This window comes from Hemicordylus capensis, chromosome 4, assembly GCF_027244095.1.
Source record: "Hemicordylus capensis ecotype Gifberg chromosome 4, rHemCap1.1.pri, whole genome shotgun sequence".
NCBI classification, from domain to species: domain Eukaryota; kingdom Metazoa; phylum Chordata; class Lepidosauria; order Squamata; family Cordylidae; genus Hemicordylus; species Hemicordylus capensis.
In genome coordinates this window covers 1,161,966-1,182,802 of record NC_069660.1, presented here as the reverse complement: position 1 = coordinate 1,182,802, position 20,837 = coordinate 1,161,966, and the positions used below count along the sequence as shown (strand labels likewise).

The 20,837-nt window shown below is 50.1% G+C and overlaps 1 protein-coding gene across 1 annotated transcript; it reads right to left on the bottom strand.

Moving 5' to 3' along the window:
• Positions 1-210: 210 nt before the first annotated feature.
• On the bottom strand, positions 211-6,119 carry LOC128325339 (cell surface glycoprotein 1-like). The gene is made up of 2 exons (XM_053251023.1): positions 6,035-6,119; positions 211-1,587 (listed from the first exon to the last, which is right to left on the bottom strand). The coding sequence occupies exons 1-2, from the start codon at positions 6,111-6,113 to the stop codon at positions 356-358; spliced, it is 1,311 nt and encodes a 436-aa protein (XP_053106998.1). The 5' UTR covers positions 6,114-6,119; the 3' UTR covers positions 211-355.
• Between the last annotated feature and the right edge of the window lie 14,718 nt (positions 6,120-20,837).

Here is a 20,837-nt window from a genome sequence, read left to right as displayed (position 1 = left end):
CCACTTCTGCCAGAAGGAAAGCCACTGAAGTCCAGTGGGTCCAATTCCAAAACCAAAACAAGAATTAAAACATTAAATCAATTAAAACAGTTTAAAATATAGTTAAAATAACTTTGAAACTTGGGACTAACACCCTGATTAAACATGTATGTTTAGACACCACACCGAGGCTGGGTTCCTTCTAATGATGTCCTTTGTTGAAGCTCCAGAACAGACTTCATGGCAGCAAAAGTCTTTGGGACGCTGAACAAAGGGCTGGTTCTTTGTGCCGCAGGAAGGAGGTGGGATCCTGGCAGCTCCCCCCCCCCCGCTTCAGAGCTCCCAAGGGGGACCAGTAGACTCGCAAGGGGCTTCTTTAGAGCCCGGCTTCCTGGGCGTCTACATCCTCCGTCACATCCCAAAGAGACCCTCTTTCAGCAGGAAGCCTCCTGGGCTGTGGCTCAGGCCTCAGGCCCCTCGCAAGGACCTCGTCTCCCCACGCATCAAACACAGGCTCCCTGTCGCCATTGCTGCTTTCGGTAGCCCCGCCCTCTGTGGCCACAAAACTGGTGTTGTCCAAGTCATCCTCATCATCATTCCAGGCATCGTGATACGCGTAAGCATTGTAGGGGGACGGATCCAGCCCATAATCCAGCTCCTTGTCAAGGGCATCTTCACCCTCATCTCGACTCCCTTCACTGGGATCAGGATTATCAGCCTCAACCTCCTCCTCCACCTCATCCTCTGCATCTTCCTCAAAACTGGCCTCTTGCTCAGCATCCTCAGCCTCCTTCTCTGGTTTCTCCTCAGGTTTAGGTTTCTCACTGGATCCAGGCTTTCCCTGGGGGGCTGGTTTGGCATGGGTCCCCTCTCCAGCCTCAGAAGCTGGCTTTCCCCCAGGCATGGGCTTGGACCCAAAGGGCATGGACCCAAGGGGAGACACTGGCTTCCCATCTGATACTGGCTTCCCACAGGATACGGGTTTGCCATGGGATGTGTGTGCTTGAGCAGCATTTGGCTTCCCACTGGATTCTGGCTCTCCCCCAGCTGTGGGTTTGCCAGGCTGAATAGGAGAAATTGGCGTCCCACCAGGTTTTGGCTTGTCCCCAGGTGTGGCTTCCTCACTGGTGACGTCTGCCATCGTGGACCACAGCTTCTCGCTGAGGGCTGGCTTTGCGGCAGAGTTGGCAGAGTCAGGAGATGCAGGTATCTCCCCTGAAGGGGGCTTCCCACTAGGTGCAAGTTTCTCACCAGAGACCATGCCCACCCCCAGGTCAGGCTTCTTGCCAAAGAGGGTCCCTTCAGACCCCACGTGGGCCTTCTCCACAGGTTCGACTTTCCCAGGAGACCCAGTTTCCATTTTGCTGACAGGCCGCGGCTTCTTCTTACAGACCGGCTTTTCTGTCACGTCAGGGGTAGTTTCCTCGGAGGGAAGGATGCCTCTTTTGAAGCCAGGGCTTTGCTTAGGGGGGATGGTGCCCTTGCACTCACTTTTGCCCTCCCTGCTCTCCGGATGCCCCTCAAGGACTCGGTTCTTCGGGGCCACCTCGGGGTCCTTTAGCAATGCACGCAGAAGTGTTGTCCTTTGAGAGGAGATCCCAGAGGCCTCTGAAACATGGAAGAGAGGACATAAAGACAAGCCGTCACCTTCCTCTCCCTGCACTACAGCAACGGCCTCTGCACAGTTGGGGCATCTTGCCTAGTGGTGGCTCTCTTCTCCTGAGCAGGGGCAGAGCTCCATCCTTTCTAGATTGTGTGCCAGAGGACCATTTTCTCATCCCTTTGGCTGCATAACCCACCTTGAGAGGTTTTCCACTGGGAAGTGGTAGACAGATATGCTGAACAACCACAGCAGCAGCAATAAGAGCAGGGTACCCTCATGGGCTCCACCCATCCCCAAACCCCATCAGCGCCACTAGCAGGCATGGGTGGGCTCTACGGTGCCTAAGGATTGCATCCGCACTCCAGTGAGGATTTCCCCATCATCCCTGGGGGGGAATTGTCACAAGAGGGCTCATGCAATTTGTGGAAGGGCTTTGAGAATGGACAGAGCCAACACACACACACACACACACACACACACACACACTCCCCTCTAGGACTGGCAGGCTGCTACTCAACAGGTGAGCCAGGGTGCCCAATCCCCTGGTGTGTGCACATCCCTCCCAGGTCTCCACTGCAGGGCTTGCATGAGGAGGAGGCAGTGTGTGTGTCTGTGTGGGGAGGCTGGAGATGATGAGGGCCAAGTCCTCTCCTTCCAAAGCCGCCATCAGCCTCCACTGATCTCGCCTTCCCAGGAAGCCCAGACATAGTCATATCATCACCCCTGAAACTTCTCACTGCTCGGGGCCGTGGGAGCATGTCCTCTCCGGAGCAAGGAACAGATGGGCAAATCAGATCCATTCCTGGCCTGCAACTAACAGCCCGCTTGCTTGGTAGTGTTCTCTAAGATGGTGGAAAATAATGGGGTGTCCCATTTGAGTGACGCCTGAAGCATCTCAGGATTAGCTGTGGGTCTGAGGTGGGCAGAAGATAGATTAGGACTACCAGGAGATCTCTAAGTGATTCACAGTAAATCAGCAAGTGGCCATATTTCCCAGCTTCTCACCTCAGGAATGCATGCCTTACCTGTCCATCCATCCTGCTCCCTACCCCATGGCACTGGGCCCAGCAGAGATCATTAGTCTGCCTGCATTACAGTCCCAACTGGGGCCACCCCACCCCACCCCACATTTAGCTTTCAGATTCATAGTTCACAGCTTCTCACCCTCCTCAAGCCTCCCGACGTTCTGCCTGCTCCCCACTCAGGAGGAGAGCTGGTCTTGTGGTGGCAAGCATGAACTGCCTCCTTAGCTAAGCAGGGTCCACCCTGGTTGCATATGAAAGGGAGACTAGAAGTGTAAGCACTGGAAGATCTTCCCCTCAGGGGATGATGAAGCTGCTCTGGGAAGAGCAGAAGGTTTCAAGTTCCCTCCCTGGCAGCGTCTCCAGGATAGGGCTGAGAGGGACTCCTGCCTGCAACCTGGGAGAAGCCGCTGCCAGTCTGTGAAGACAAGACTGAGCTAGATGGACCAACTGTCTGACTCAGTATAAGGCAGCTTCCTATGTTCCTACATCCCATGAAGAAGAAGAAAAGCAACAGCTATTCCCCAACCCACCCAACTGCAACACCCTTTCAGATTTAGGGATGACGGCAGTTGTTAGACTCCCAAATTTTCACCTGCTTTTGGACAGATAGAGGAAGTCCTAATGGGTTGCTGGGTCTTCTTCGGCCCTCACCAGTGAGGCTGTCTTTGACAGAAGGGAAGCACTTCTGGTTGGGAGGATGTCTCCATGACTCATGCCGTGTGATTTGGTTCAGAGGCAAGAATGGTGAGACAGAGATGAGGGTTCAAATGGGCGGGGGGGTTCCTTTAGAGGGCAACTTAGTGGCCAACCCTGCAGTGCAAGAAGCAGCTGTTCTCCCCAGGTATGGTGGACACACAAACTTAACATTTCAGATGGGAAGGATACAAAGGGGACAAAAGAGGATTTTGACAGGCAGAGTGAGATGCCATTTCTGGGGACCAAGAACTGGTGCCATTAGGCATGTGGAGAATGAGAAGCAGCATGTCGGTTTTGCCACTGTCGTGACAGAGTCAGGCTCAAGGTTTGCTGATCACTTAACAATACGAGACAGAAGAAAGACACCCATCCTGTCTGGAGCTGAGGGCTAGGGATGTGCACAAACGTGTTCGGAGGCCCTTTTGCAGGCCTCCGAACAGGTTCGAACACCGGGCGGTTCAGGGACGTGCCGATGTGCACACACGAGACTTCCGGTCCCTTCCGGTCCGAGGAGCGAACGGGGAAGCAGGGAGGTACGCTGCTGCCCCGTGGGACCAGTTTTCCAGCGAGCGCCATGGAGGGGGGGGTATGCAGCAGGGGGGAGGGGGAGTGCACCCTCCCCCATCCTTAAAGTTATCCCCCCACACACCGTCGAACCAGCCCCTGCCGGTTCCATGCACATCCCTGCACTGAGGGCAGCTCTTGCTACAGACACTGCTGCTCCTTGTGAGCTGATGGGACCTGCTCTGAGCTCAGCTCCCCTGCAAACCCTTCTCTGGTATGCTTTGAGGCCCCTTTGGGCCGACTGGCGGAGTGGATGGGCCTTTGGTCTCCTCTTTCGGGATGCTGGAAGAGGCCAGGCAAGAGCCCCAGGAAGGGCCCAGTGGCTGGTTTTTCTTTCTGCCCCATGAGTGCAAGGGCATCCCATCAAAACAAGCATCACTCCACTCTGGCAAGGCCATCCTGGGAGAATTCTGGATATCCCCGCAGAACCACTGGGCTGGGCATTCTTCCTGTCGCTGCTGCTGCAACTCAGTTCTTTGATCATCTGACACAATTTCTGGTCGTCGTCGTCCCCCGGAGGCTCCTCCCCCACCCCCACCCCCACCCCCACCCTATATTCCAGTGAGGTGGCTGTCCCGCCATTCACAGGGAGGCCTGCACGGGGCTTATCCTGCTGGTACAGAGTGCTGTGGAGAACAGCTGCATGTCAGGGACTGGACAGTGTCCTGGAGAAGAGCAGGCGGTGTGGAATGACCCCTGCTCCCAAAAGGAGAACCCACAGGCCATGCCCCTCAGGGAGCCACCACAGGGCCCAATCCTCCGCTGCAAAAAGGTCTTCACGCTCTGCTGGCATTTCCCTTCTATCACCCACCCACACTTCTGGGTCACATCTTTGCCCTAAAGTGCAAAGGAGGCGTCTGTGGGTGAAACTGAGACAGCTGTAATTAAGTAGAACAATTGCAGTAACAATGGGGCACTTCTGCAAATTAATGGAGCAACTAGAGCACCTGCCTCATGAGGCAAGGCTACAACACCTGGGGCTATTCAGTTTAGGAAAAAAGATGACGACTGCGGGGAGACAGGATAATAGAGGTCTATAAGGTCATGCATGGTGTGGAGAAAGTGGAGAGAGAGAAATTCTTTTCCCTCTCCCATAACATTAGAACCAGGGGTCATCGCATGAAATTGGTTGCCAGGAAATTTAGGACCAGCAGACGGAAGTATGAGAACAGAACATAAGAACAGCCCTGCTGGATCAGGCCCAAGGTCCATCTACTCCAGCATCCTGTTTCACACAGTGGCCCACCAGATGCCGCTGGAAGCCCACAGGCAAGAGTTGAGGGCAAGCTCTCTCTCCTGCTGTGACTCCCCTGCAACTGGTACTCAGAGGCATCCTGCCTTTGAGGCTGGAGGTGGCCTATAGCCTTCCGACTAGTAGCCGATGATGGACCTCTCCTCCATGAAGTGATCCAAACCCCTCTTCAAGCCATCCATGTTGTTGGCTGTCACTACATCTTGTGGCAGAGAATTCCACAAGTCGATTGTGTGTTGTGTGCAAAAGTACTTCCGTATGTTGGTCCTAGATTTCCTGTAGGCTTCCAGCAGCATCTGGTGGGCCACTGAATGAAACAGGATGCTGGACTAGATGGGCCTTGGGCCTGATCCAGCAGGGCTGTCCTTATGTTCCAGACAGACATGGGAACAGAAACACAAGAAGCTGCCATATACTTAGTCAGACCATTGGTCTATCTAACCCAGTATTGTCTACCCAGACTGGCAGCGGCTTCTCCAAGCTTGCAGGCAGGAGTCTTTCTCAGCCCTGTCTTGGAGATGCTGCCAGGGAAGAAACCTGGGTCCTTCTGCATGCAAGCAGACAGATGCTTTTCCAAGAGTGGCCTCATCCCTCTAAGGGAAATACTGCACAGTGCTCACACTTCTAGTCTCCCTTTTGTATGCAACCAAGGCGGATCCTGCTTAGCTTAAGGGGACAAGTCATGCTTGCTACCACAAGACCAGCTCTCTTCCTTAAGGGGAATATTGCAGAGTGCTCACCTGTAGTCTCCCATTCAAATGCAAACCAGGGTGGACCCTGCTTAGCAAAGGACCCTACTTGCTACCTCAAGACCAGCTCTCCTCCCATAAGACCCATGGTCTGACTCGGCAGAAGGCAGCTATGTGCCTGTAGCCTCTGGCTCTGCTTCCCAGCCCACCTGCGACGTCTACTCACTTTGGGCTGGTGCAGCCAACAGCTCAGTCCAGAGAAGAAAAGTCCCCAGGAGGAGGAGGAGGAGGCCTCCTGGCTTCATGGTGAGGCTGAGAGAAAGCGCCAAGTGGCCAGAACTGATCCCTATCCGGATATATACAGGAGCCTGGGTGGAGCCACCACGGCACTGGAGGAAGCAGCTGGCCTGCTGGCTTACAAGGGCCTCCCACTCGGCAGCCGACTGCAGTTGACTCATACGCCACCCACCTTAGACACCATGTGCCACCTACACAGCTGGGGTCAGTATAAGGACTGACTAGAAAGCTCAGTTGGTCAGCAGCCAGTGGGGAAAGCGTAGGCCAACCACATGGGGACCCCTGGGAGGGATGCAGGAGCAATTCCTGGATCTAGCCGTCTTCCAGGGCAGAGGGAGGCATCTCGCCTGGGGACCTCCAGAGAAGGTGCTTCTTCTACTGGGTGGGGGAGGGGAGGGGCCTGAGTGAGGAGAGCATCTCGCCGGCTCTTCTCTTGCCCTCAGGAGCACACGCCCAGCTCAGGGTCATGGCAGGGACTCCATCTCTGGCAGTGCCCAGAGGGAAACCCACACTAGGCCCCCATGGGAGAATCTGCTCCCAGGAAAGCCTCAGCTGCTTATGGACCTGCTCGTCTCCATCCTCCAAATCTGACAGCATTACATCTGCAGGGACAAGCAGTTCATATCCTCCTTCTCCTCCTCCCTCAAAATGCTCTCTTCTTTATTTATTTATTTATTTATTTTAAAATCCAGGCACATTCCTGGCCATAACCACATCCTGTGACAGTGAGTTCCACCTGTTGACAGCACATGCTACAGATCTTTCTGCTCTTGCCTTGCACAGTGAGTCAGCATTGTGGGTTCTCCAGCCTGACTGGTCTGTGCCCAGACAAGATGCATTTCATAGGGACCTTGTTTGCCTGCATGATTCAGGGCGAGGCAGAAACTGCTTTGGGAAGCGTTGGGGTCAGAAGGAGTTTCCTTCAGTGTTTGTTTGTTTAAATCATATCCTGCCTTTATTACACACTTCAAGAGGGCTCCCAAAAATGTTAAAATTACAATATTTGTTTGCAATGTGGACTCAGAGGTGTGCACCCAGCAACCTCAGCTTTTAGGAGAGGGAAGAGGATGCTGCTGGCAGGAATTGGGCTGGCTTTTGCTGAACCCGTTGACTGCCCTGGGGAAAATGCAGTCTTCTGCTGCTTTCACAGAGGCAGAGTGTCCTGATCATGAGAAGCCGTGGAACATAGGGAGCATCGGAAGCTGCCGTATACTGAGTCAGACCATTGGTCTCTCTAGCTCAGTGTTGTCTTCACAGACTGGTAGTGGCTTCTCCAAGGTTGCAGGCAGGAGTCTCTCTCAGCCCTATCCTGGAGATGCTGCCAGGAAGGGAACTGGGAACCTTTTTCCGCTCTTCCCAGAGCAGCTCCATCCCCTGAGGGGAAGATCTGACAGTGCTCACACATGTAGTCTCCCATTCATTTGCAACCAGGGTGGACCCTGCTTAGCTAAGGGGACAAGTCATGCTTGTGACCACCAGACCACATCTCCTCTTATGCTCCCACTCTCTTCTGCCCTGCTCAGACCTCACTCAGAATCCTCCTGGGTCCAATCCTGGGTGCAGCATTTTAAGAAGGACCTTGATAAACTGGAGCAGGTTCAGAGGAGGGCAGCAAAGATGATGAGGGATCTGGAAACCAAGTCCCGTGCGGAAGGGTTGGGGCAGCGGGGTGCTTTGGCCTGGAGAAGAGAAGCCTAATGGAAACAGGACAGCCATCTGCAGATATCTGAAAGACCATGATGGGAGCCGGCTTGCTCTCTGTTACTCCTCAGCCCAGGACTAGAACCAAAGGAGTGGAATGAAAGAAGGAAGCAGGTTTAGGCTGGATGTGGGGAAGAATTTCCAAACTGGAAGAGCGGTTCAACAGGGAAATCGTCTGCCTCAGGCCGTGGTGGGCTCTCCTTCACTGGACGCCTTTGAATAGAGCCTGGATGGCCGGCCAGCCCTTCTTGCTCTGAGCACTGGATTGGTCTAGAGCAGGGATTCTCCACGTTTGGGTCTCCAGATGTTATTGGACTTCAACTCCCATAATCCCCCACCCCAGTGGCCTTTGGTTGGGGATGATGGGAGTTGAAGTCCAATACCATCTCGGGACCCAACGTGGAGAATCCCTGCTCTAGCGTCTAGACCTCTGAGGTCCCTTCTGACTCCACAGTTCCAGGAAGATTGTGTGATTCTGTGATCTAGCCTTGGCCAAAAGAGAATTGGAGCAACATGGTGGCTGCCTTGCCTGCACGTGTGTTGCTCTCTGGGAAAGGACAACAATTCCTCACTTCAACTCAGCTCACTGCAAAACTGTGTGTGCACAGAACTCCTACCACTTAGACCTTTCAGCTCTCATGGAGGGGAGGGCTTGAGCTCTCCGACCCCCCCCCCACACCCGCCCTTTCCTTCTGCAGCTGCCTGCCCCTTCCTGAGGCAAACACAGAAGAAGGGCAGGGCGTATTTTGGGATCGATGGCCGACATGACAGGCAGTGACCCCTCGAGGGATTCAGAGCTGCTGCCTCAAGGCAGGGAGTGGTTGTATCCTATCTGGTATCTTTTACGTTTTGTTGTTGAGAAATGTGCCTCAGTGGGGATCCTGTAGAGGGGGTGTGGTGGGGGTTGGAGTCAGAAAGGACAAGGGAGCCAGAGGCGGCAGGGGAGAGCATGGACTGGTTCCTGAATAGACTCTTGTTCCTTCCTTCAGTCCAGACAAGATGACTCGGCTTTGGTGGGGGAAGCAGCGGTGCAAGGACTGGGAGCCTTCAGAGGAGTTGCCTTGCCAGGAGGGAGATGGCCGGCGATTCCCACTCCTCTCCCCGGGGCGGAGATCGTGGGGTTGGCAGAGCTGCAGCCCCGCTGGGCCCTTTGGGCTTCTCTGGCTGTCGGGGTGGCCATGGCCAGGGTGGCTGCTGCCCTGGAGAGCGCCTGCTGCCCATGGGTGACTACATCAGAGGCTCTTGGAGGGCATCCCCACTTAGTGTGGGTCCTTCAGGGCGCCCCCCTTCCCCTCCAGCTGGCCGGCTGCTCTGGCTGCTCCAAGGGGCGTAGCTAGGGGAGAGGGAGCCCGTGTTCATCCCTCTCTCTGGAGGCCCCCCAGAGTGAGGGAGATAATGAAGATTATAGGGAGGGATGAGCTGGAGGGCCCTCAGGAGCTGGGGGCCCGTGTTCTTTGAGCCCTTTCGCTCAATGAGAGCTACGCCCCTGGCTGCTCCTGCCCTGCCTGCCTGCGCCTCCCTCTGGATGTTGCGCCTCATGCACCTGCCTCCTGGAAGAGCTGGCACACGGCAGAACCGGCAGGGGGCGCGAGAGACGGGGGTGAGCGGGGCTGGGGGCCGTGTGTGCACCACCGGTGGGGGGGGCAGAGGGTGTGAATACAGGGGGCCCCCCCGCCCTTGGCACTAGCTCCACCTGTGTCTCTTTTGCAACAAGGTCTGCAAAAGCGCTGATTGCTGACCGAAATCTATCCGCGAGGGCTGCATTGCAGTATGTTAGTTGATTAACTTGCTGGACAAATCTGTTTCTAAAACTTGGGGGTGACTGAAAAGGTGGCCTGACTGACCGGGAGGCAGCTTTAAAAGAACCCAACAAAGAGCATTCAGCCATGACACTCCCTGGGTGACTCTGGGCCAGGCACTTCACTCTCAGCCTCACCTACCTCCTGGGGTTGTTGTACACTGCTCTGCTTTCCTTGGAGGAAGCGTGGGATATCAATGTAAACCTGAAATAAAATAATAGAACAACATTGTCGCCATTCCTTATCAAGAGACAAGTCCTGCTATAAACTGCTGGCAGCAAGACGTCCCCAGGAGCAGGGCGGACCTTTCGTCAGGCCGGGTCAGGCAGGCTCACCTCAAGCAGCCACTTGTGGGGGCTCCAGCCGCAGGCACACGGCGGACTCTCTTGGGCTGCCACTGCTAGAGGAGCAAATGCCGCCCCCCTTCCGCTGACAGAGGCGGCCATGCGCCACTGTGGTGCTGGTGTGCTTCATCTCAGACCAAAGGTTTTTCACTTCAGAACTACTGTTTTTATTCATCTGCAAATCAAATCAATTAATGAACTGATTACGCAACTAAAACACACATGATTAATTAGCTAAGAGGTATTTTGGTGGGTGGCAGCCATATTAAGAACCTACAGTCACATGGGCCCTGTGTGATCGGACCCAAAGGTGGGCCCGTTCAGCCCCCGTGTCCTTGACCCGACAGTGTCCTGCTGGAGGCCCCTAGGAAGCCCACAAGAGGACACAGAGGTGGCCATCCTCGCCTGCCCCTTCAACTGGTATTCAGAGGTAGACTGCCCCTGAACAAGGAAGCTCCAGTCAGCTATCATGACTAAAAGCCACTGGTAGACCACCATGCAAAAGCACCTCCTTGTTTAAAGGAAAAATAAAGTAAAATCAAGTTGAAGGGTTTTGTTTTAATTTTGTGAAGTGTGATGCCAAAGTTTTTCAGGCACATGTAAGTGACTGATGAGAGAGAGGAGAGGCAGGGTTTCGTAGCCTCACCAGCCACATCAAATGCCACCTCCAACCCGGGGCGGCAGGGGGGTATCTAGGGTGGGGCAGGCAGGGTACGTGCCCCGGGCGCCACTTGAAGGGGGGCGCCATTTTGTAAAATTAAAAAAAAAATTAAAAATGGCTGCCAAAAACAAAATGACCACCGTGCATGCTCAAATGGCCTCTGTGAAGCCCTAGGTCATGCCAGGCCTTGCGGAGGCCATTTGAGCATGCACGGTGGCCATTTTGTTTTCAGTGGCCTTTTAAAAAAAAAGATTATTTTTAAAATTGGCCACCGCACATGCTCAAATGGTACCTGTGAGGCCCTAGAGGCCAGCGGGGTGAGGGGGAACCTTTTCAAAAAAAACCAGACATTAGGAAGCCCCCCAAAGGGGCTACAGGTTAAAGAATTTTTTAAAAAATAATATAATATAAGACACTGTACACATATTCAGATTGGCACTATGTACAGAGAATCAGGGCTTGTGAATACTGAGCTGACGCTTATGAGCTAGGATTGTATTCATTTGCTCTTACTTTGCTTCTTGTGATAAGTGAGTTAAATGTGATGTCTTAATAATATGGCTATTAATGGTGAGTTTGTCTTTGAATCAGTGTGAAATCCTTAGTGTTAAGGCCCACTGGGAGTTTCTTGCTCTCTTTCTCTCATTTTAACTGTCTTTCTGAAAGACTAGCATATATTCCAAGCAGTGACACAGTTTACTCTGCATAGCCTTTAATTATTTTCAGAGTATCTGGGAAAAGTCAAATTCTCCATTGATTTTTAAAACTTATGTAATAGTGATGCTACAATGCATAGTAGAGAATTAGACATTAGTTTTCCAAGTATACCTCCACATAGTATTTGGGTATTTCATGAGCCCCAGCATACTGAAATTTGTAGTTTTCAAGCATTTTTTGGTCTGGCTAAGTCCACTGCTAAATAGTTTTTGAAATATTAAAAGATTAACGAGCCTGACTTGCATTTTTCAGCTGATATTATGGTAAAGTCATCTGAAAGATGGGTGTCAGATGCTTGGACAGGGGGCGCAATTTCAGTGCTTGCCCTAGGCACTATTTCCCCTAGATACGCCTCTGCCGGGCGGGGGGCAGTGTGTGAGATGTCTGCTCACATCATAGATATAAGCAAATACTAGACTGACAGTCCCTCCACTTGCAAAGCAGATTTTCTGGTGACTTTTGAAGCCTTGGCTCTGATCTCCAGTCAGAGAGGTAACAGAGACAGCTGCTCTTATGACAGCACAGAAGAAGAATCCAGGAAGCATGTTTTCAGGAAGCATATTTTATTAATTACAGCCAATAATTTACATACAAGAATTCAACAACGTAAGGGTTGTTAATACCAATACAGAATTCAAAAGATATATACATGTATACACATTTCATGACATGGTACAAAAACAACTACCCAACAGATCCAATGATACAACTGGGGGGAAAGGACATAAGGAATGAATATATAAATGTAAACTATATTGTAAATTATAAAGTCATATAAACATAGTAATAATGATGGACCAAGGCAGAACTGCTAACAAAACATAAAATACATCTCCCATGACTGTCAATCTTCATTGAAACCTCAAAGTCATGTTGAAAAAGACGTTTGAAGATATGAAATAAATCTTATTCATAAGGAACCTCAAATCTTCTCCTATGATGACACTTCCTATGGAATATACATATATCTACCCATATACATCAAATTAGTACAAACATCATAATCTACTAAGTTTCTCATAATCTGCTCTATATCTCAGAGACTTTTGAAGAGCAAGTTTGTTGAAGAATTTGGTGATATACTTGCAACATTCTATGAGACGAATGTTACATATGTAAGAAAAGAACAGTTTCTTCGTGTGTGTGTGTGTGTGTGTGTGTGTGAGAGAGAGAGAGAGAGAGAGAGAGAGAGAGAGAGAGAGAGAGAGAGAGAGAGAGAGAAACATATGTGTCACCATATCTCAAAAATGATATTGTAGAACTGGGAAAGGTGCAGAAGAAGGCAACCCTGATATGCCCCTTCCTTGAGGAGAATGACCTCAAAAGAGTGGCACACAAGCTGGAAGCCTCCCGTCTGGACCACTGCAATGTGCTCTGAGGCTGCCTTTGTACATAGTTCAGAAATTTCAAATTGTTCAAAATGCAGCAGCCAGATTGGTCTCCAGGGTAACTCGGAGGAGAGGGGAGCTGGTCTTATGGTAGCAAGCGTGACGCATCCCCTTAGCTAATCAGGGTCTGCCCTGGTTGCATATAAATGGGAGACCACATGTGAGCACTGTAAGATATTCCCCTCAGGGGATGGAGCCGCTCTGGGAAGAGCAGAAGGTTCCAAGTTCCCTCCCTGGCAGCATCTCCAAGATAGGGCTGGGAGAAATTCCTGCCTGCTACCTTGGAGAAGCCGCTGCCAGTCTGTGAAGACAATACTGAGCTAGAGGGACCAAGGGTCTGACTCAGTATATGGCAGCTTCCTATGTTCCTTTGCTATCTCATGCCTCCATTCATTCCCAACCCTGATTTCTGCCATGAAGCAGCAGCACCTGCTCCAGTAACAATCCACTTCAGTCCCTGACTAGGCCATCAGCGTCACATCTGGACAATGTCTGGTTCCATCTTTGTTCAAGTGCAGCCCGTCCCTTTTGTACAGGCCTTGCTTGCCCCAAAATGTATCCCAGTGCCTAACAAAGCTAAACCCCTCCTCCCAGCCTGATCCAGCAGGGCTGCTCTTAGGTTCTGTTGTAGTTCTATCAAAGGCTACTAGTCTATAGGCCACCTCCAGCCTGGTACTGAGAGGCAAAAGGCCTCTCAATCCCGGTGGCAGGGGAGCAACAAGAGGAGAGAGGGCATGCCTTCATCACCTCCTGCCAGTGGGCTCCCCAGAGGCATCCGGTGGGCCTCTGTGTGAAGCAGGATGCTGGACTGGAGAGGTTTCCTTGCGCCAGATCCAGCACTGGGCTGTTCTTCTGTTCTGGAGTTCAGCAACAGCTGATCTCACCCTCCTTCTAAGACTGCAACACCCACTGAAGCGCTTACCCCTGGACTTTGGGGCCAAAGTCCAGGGCCTCCACAGCCCCTGGGGAGCCCCCAAATCCTCTTTAGTCTGTCCTGGGTGGTGTGGTTGCCACTGGCCTGCACTGTGCAGGGTGGCCAAGTGTGATTGTGAGATGTGCCGGGTGCTTTAGAGGCAGACGGGGAATGCATTCTGTACCAATTGTAGTTTCCGGATTACATACAAAGGCAGCCCCACATAGAGAGCATTACAGTAGTCAAGCCTGGAGGTTACCAGCATATGTACCACTGTTTTAATGTTATTTACCTCTAAAAATAGATGTAGCTGACATATCAGACAAAGCTGATAAAAAGCGCTCCTGGCCACCGCCTCAACCTGAGAAACCTGGGAGAGATTTAGGTCCAGGAGCACTCCCAAGCTACATACCTGACATAAGAAACATAAGAAACATAAGAACAGCCCTGCTGGATCAGGCCCAAGGAAGCCCATCTAGTCCAGCATCCTGTTTCGCACAGTGGCCCACCAGATGCCGCCGGAAGCCACAGACAGGAGTTGAGGGCATGCCCTCTCTCCTGCCATTACTCCCCTGCAACTGGTACTCAGAGGCACCCTGCCCTTGAGGCTGGAGGTGGCCCACAGCCCTCTGACTAGTAGCCACTGATAGACCTCTCCTCCATGAAGTCATCCAAACCCCTCTTAAAGCCATCCAGGTTGTTGGCTGTCACCACATCCTGTGGCAGAGAGTTCCACAAGTGGATCACGCGTTGTGTGAAAAAGTACTTCCGTTTGTTGGTCTTAGACCTCCTGGCAATCAATTTCATGGAGTGACCCCTGGTTCTAGTGTTGAGCGAGAGGGAAAAGAATATCTCTCTCTCCACTTTCTCTACACCATGCATGACCTTAAAGACCTCTATCATGTCTCCCCGCAGTCGTCTTTTTTCTAAACTAAAAAGCCCCAGGTGGTGTAGTCTTGCCTCATGAGGATGGTGCTCTAGGCCCCTGATCATCTTGGTTGCCCTCTTCTGCACCTTTTCCAGTTCTACAATGTCCTTTTTAAGATGTGGTGACCAGAATTGTACGCAGTACTCCAAGTGGGGCTGCACCATCGTTTTGTATAAGGGCATTATAATATTAGCCATTTTATTCGCAATCCCCTTCCTAATGATCCCTAGCATGGAATTGGCCTTTTTCACAGCTGCCGCACATTGAGTCGACACTTTCAATGAGCTGTCCACCACGACCCCCAGATCCCTCTCCTGGTCCGTCACCTACAGCTCGGATCCCATCAGCATATACTTGAAGTTGGGGTTTTCGTCCCAATGTGCATCACTTTACACTTGCCAACTCCATCATCATCATCATCATCATCATCATCATTAATTTGATTTCTATACCGCCATTCCAGAAATAGCTCAGGGTGGTTTAAACAAAGAAATAATCAAAAATAAGATGGATCCCTGTCCCCAAAGGGCTCACAATCTAAAAAGAAACATCAGATAGACACCAGCAACAGTCACTGGAGGGACTGTGCTGGGGGTGGATAGGGCCAGTTACTCTCCCCCTGCTAAATAAAGAGAATCACCTCGTTAAAAGGTACCTCTTTGCCAAGTTAACAGGGATTGAACCACTTCTAAAAAAATATGCCAGGTCAATCGGAAAAGTATTACACTTCCTTCCTTCTGGCAGGGTAGCAAGATTCTGTGCTGCAGCATGTAAATGAGACGGGAGCAGCTGATTAATTGTAATTGAGCTCTCTGGCTGTATACGTTCTGATGGTTTATTACCCAGTCCTGTGGTTTTGATTTTACTTTAGGAGCAGCTATAGAGAAGGACCACCTCTGAGTCGCCACCAGACATAACGGTGGTAACTGGAGATGGACCTCCTCAGATGACCTTAGCGTGCGGTGGGGATCATGCAGAAGAAGCCACTCTCTAAGGTAACCTGGGCCTAAGCCGTTCAGGGCTTTAAAGGTAATAACCAGCACTTTGTATTTCGCCCGGAAACATATCGGCTACCAGTGCAACTGTTTCAGGACAGGCATAATATGGTCTCTCCGAGTTCCCCCCAGAGACCAGTCTGGCTGCCCCATTTTGAACTAACTTAAGTTTCTGAACTACGTACAAAGGCAGCCCCATGTAGAGCGCATTGCAGTAGTCAAGCCTGGAGGTTACCAGCTGGTGCACCACTTTTTTGAGGTTGTCCTCTTCAAGGAATGGGCACAGCTGTCGAATCAGCCGAAGCTGATAGAAAGCACTCCTGGCCATGGCCTCCACCTGAGATACCAGAGTGAGGCCTGGGTCCAGTAGTACTCCCAAGCTGTGTACCTGCTCCTTCGTGGGGAGTGTAACTCCATCCAGCACAGGGAGATCTAATTCACCCCTCAGATTCTCAGCCCCTACAATGAGCACCTCCGTCTTGCTTGGATTCGGCTTCAATTTGTTATCCCTCATCCAGCCCATTACTGCCTGTAGGCACAGGCAGGCATTTAGGGAATGAACAACATTTCCTGATGATGCAGATGAAAATGAGAAGTAGATTTGGGTGTCATCAGCATACAGATAACACCCAGCACCAAAACTCCTGATGACCTTACCCAGCGGTTTCATGTAGATATTAAAAAGCTTTGGTGACAGAATGGAGCCCTGAGGGACTCCATATAACAGTTCCCATTTCGAGGAGCAACTGTCACCAAGCTCCACCATCTGGAACCTACTCAAGAGATAGGATTTAATTTTAAAATCCTTTAATTTTATTTTGTATTTTATCTTTGGATTGCTGGTCATTGATTGTAATAAAATTCATTCATTCATTGGTTTCTTCTGTTTGAAGCTCCACAGGACTCTCAGAAGTTGGGAAGTGGAAATGCTGCAGGACTTTGGTAAGCTGGAAGTGCGCTAAACCAGAAGAGTGCAACAGTGCAACAACATTTAAATTAAAAAGACAATTTCAGTGGAAGGGACAGGGAATGGACCCCAGCCTGCAAGGTTCCCCAATGCTCCACCCTTGGTTCGGACAGAAAAGAGTGGGATTAGCTAGTGGGAGAAGTGCTAGGAATAGACACCCCCACCCCCCGACTCTGCTTGCAGTTCATTGCACAAACCCACAGAGGCTAGCCCCCAAAAGCTCCCCATCTGGTTGTCGAATGTAGCTGATTAATCCATGAAGCCAGCATCCAGTCCATAATACCCCAGGCAGTTCAGCCCTGGTAGGTCCTATTTTTGCCCTCTGTGTCTCCTGCCTACCTGAAGTTTTCTGTCTATTGGGAGGATGCTGAATCCGGGTGGCAGAAGCGAAGATCCAAAAATGTTTGATGGAGAACTAGAACTCAACCAGGACCTGACTGTGTAGCTGGATCCCTGCTTGTTCTTCTGGTTGCAGGTCTCAGCCTTCAAGATGAACGAGCTCCTTCCTCACAGAAGCCACAGCACCACCAGCTGGCTGTGGAGAGGAGGAGGAGGAGGAGGAGGAGGAGGAGGAGGAGGAGGAGGAGGAGGAGGAGGAGGAGGAGGAGGAGGAGGAGACACCAAGGCAAAAGGCCCCATTGTCACCTCCACTTGATGTTGCCTTTCAAAATGGAACTATTATTACATTTAATATCTGTATGATGCTTTATGATGCCTGTACGCCACCTTGGAAGTCCTCAGATGAAAGGAGGCACATAGATAGATAGATAGATATATAAATAACAAATAAATACATAAAATAAACAGCCTTGGAATAGGGGACTACAGGTATTGAGGTCCTTATGCAAGTCCTCTCATATGCATGGGAGGGGTGGATTACTGATGGCTTTGTGCCAGAATGTGTGTGTGGGGGGGGGTTCTCCCTCATGCTAAATCAGTCTAACGGCCAAGTTCTTCCCCCTTCCAGGCAGCCCTATGCTTTGAGCAGTGGGGTCAGCAGTTCATCAAGGTAGCCCTGTGGCCAAGGAGGGCATTTTTGGAAATGCAATAGCAAGGGATCATTTCTAGCCAGAGAGTGAAGGGTTAATGTCACCTTCCTCAAAGGAGGTGGGCAGGAGATGGTGGAACTGAAAGGTTAACCACTTCCTGCATTCTGGCAGAAACACAGAGACTTCCTTCTCTAAGTCTTAGGTCATTCACACAATCGGGGCTGGGGAGGGCTGGCAGTAGGGTTGCCAACATTTCATTACCAGAATGAGGGACACAAGTTTACGGGGGCTGGCTGTGGGGCTGGGAGGTGTATGCACAGTGGCAATCAGGAGCCTGAGTATCATTGACCTATCTGTAATTTGTTGGAAGTTAAAGGACTTTGTGCTGTCTCTTTGTCTCAGACAGTGGAGGACAGACTAGTAAGTCAGAGGGCTAGAGAGTCAAGACATTGGTCATCCCTTCTCCACTGCTCTGATGCTATCCCTTTGAAATGTAGATTGCTACTCTTAGGGATTCAAATTCCTTCCTCTCTCTCTTCCCTACCTATAATGAGAAAGGGATTCTCTCACCACAGAGAATTTCCAATAGGTTATGGGAGCCCAGTATTTTGAGCTGCATGTACTGCAACTAGAGAGTTAGGTTTGTTCCAGGAGACCCAGTGAGATCTAGTGTGGACACTTTGAATTGCTAATCTACAGCAACTGCTTTTTGGAGCCAGCGAGGATGGCTACTTACCTAGAGGGAAAACTCAGGCTGACTATCCTGAATGCAGACAATTATTTGGAATGGAAAACCAGATTGAGGATTGCACTGAAAGCAGAAGGACTCCAAAACGTTACTGAGGAGGACCCCCCCACACCGCAAATGGAACCACAGCTGCTGAGAAAACTGCGAAACAAAATTGGCTGATCAAGGATGCAAAATCTCAAGCGATGATTGCAGCTTCTGTGAGCAAAAATTTCCTTTACACTATATGTAATCTTGGAACCTCAAAGGAAATGCTAAGCAAGCTAGATTCCTTGCATATGAAGAAGGGGTGGGCATACACCTTTAACTTGAGAAAGAAAATGCAGGATCTTCAGTATAAAGATGGGGACTGTTTTTCTACTTTTGTGGGAATTTTGGAAGATTTCTTTTTTCAATTTAAAGAGGCAGGGGAGGAATTTACAGAGAGTCAGAAGCTGGAAGCTCTGTTCCTAAGCATGCCCCCCAGCTCTAGCAGTTTAATCGGCCAATTGGAAACCCACACCAATCTAAGCTTTGAGAAAGCAGTGGAAACGTTGTCCTCAGAGGCAAACAGAAGGAAAATTTTGAATTCACGCTATGAAAGTGAATTGGCAAGTAACTTTGCTCTTAAAGCAAGAATTGATCATTGAGGGAGGGAATGCTGCAAGAGGAAACCGCATGGGGCCCCCACATTTACATACAAAGAGATCTGGCTTCGTTGCCGCCAAAGAAACTCAGTCCAGAGAGAGAGGTCACATGACCGCCAGCAGAGAGACTGCTCCTGAAATGAGGCCAACTGGGACTAATGCCTTTAGATGTTTTCTGTGTAACCAATTTGGCCACAAGGTGGCGAACTGTCCCAAGAATCAGACAAGAAGGACCGATTTTACTAATGAGAATGTGAATCAGTTTACAAAAGGATATTCGAACAGGAATGTTAATGTTAATTTGATGCAAAACGATGAAAAGTTTATTTTGGATTCTGGTTCGTCTGTGCATATTTCGAATAATCTGGCTTTCTATACTGAACTGTTTGATATTCCTGAAGAGACTGTTTATTTGGGCAATAATACTACAATTAAAGCCAAGAAGAAAGGCGGAGGAATTTTGTATTGCAAATTGCTGGCTGGATCTGTTAAACCATTTTTTCTTAAAGATGTTTTGTATATCCCTGACTTCTCAAGCTCCTTGATTTCAATATCCAAGCTAGAGAAACAAGACTGTGAACTGAATATTAAAAATGGACAATGTGTTGTTACTCAGAATGGAGAAGTTTGCCTTGTAGGCTCTAAATCCAAAGGTCTTTACAGTGTGGAGGAGCAATCTACAGACAGAGAAAGAACAGCCCAGTCTAAACCTGAGGCATACCAGCCTAATGAAGTGAACCTTGCTAAGTCATGCCTGCATGAAAACTGCTTGCAACTTGTGGCATAGACACCTAGGACACAGGAGCTATGCATCAATCCAGAACATGAAGGAAAAGGGATTAGCTAATGGCATTGATTTTGTACCATGTGACATTCTAACTAATTGTGTTTGTTGTCTTGAGTCCAAAGCAGTTAACAAGCCATTTCCTAAGCAGAGTGAAAGGAAGACCGGAAGACCCCTGGAGCTGATCCACAGCGATATATCTGGACAACTACCAGCAACCATAGGTAATCAAAAATATTTTCTAACAATAACAGATGATTTCTCACGATACACGTGTGTATTTCTACTAAAGGAGAAATCAGAGATGCTCAAGAAATTAAAAGATTATGTGGTGATGGCAAGCAACAAATTTGGCTGGAAGCCAAAGATCCTACGGACGGACAATGGAGGAGAATATATGTCCAACGCCACAAAGCAGTTCCTGAGAGAACATGGAATCGTGCATCAAACCACGGTAGCTTACTGCCCGTCCCAAAATGGAATCTCAGAGAGAAATAATAGAAGTCTACTGGACATGGTAAGATGCATACTTGCTGACGCACACCTCCCACAGAAATTCTGGGGAGAAGGCATCATGACTGCTACATACATACAAAACAGAATGCACACAAAGCCTTTAGGAACAACACCATATGAACTTTGGCATGGTCATAACCCGTCCATGGTGCATCTGCGTGTCTTTGGAAGCACGGCTTACTCATACATCCCAAAGGGAAAAAGGACTAAGTTAGGGGCTAGGGCCACAAAAGGGATTTTTGTAGGCTACTCAGCACAATCCAAAGGCTACAGAATTCTGGATCCTGACACCAACAGGATAACCATAAGCAGAGCGGTGTATTTTGATGAGAATGAAAGAGCTTCACCTTCAGAGGGGGCCTACACTGAAGCAAGCAACCAGACCAAGCACCCTGATGACTGGATTATGCTTCCTGATCTCAGAGGAATTGAGGAGGAGGAGACAGCAGATCCAGATCTAACCACAATTGACACAGAGACCCCCAGCGATCCACCAGACGCACTCTGCTATAATGAGAAAGGGATTCTCTCACCACAGAGAATTTCCAACATAATTGAATAATATGCTACTGAATAAATGAGGGACAAATGCTGTCCCTATAGGGACTAACATCTCATCCCTGAAATGAGGGGCATCCTGTGTCACGAGGGACAGT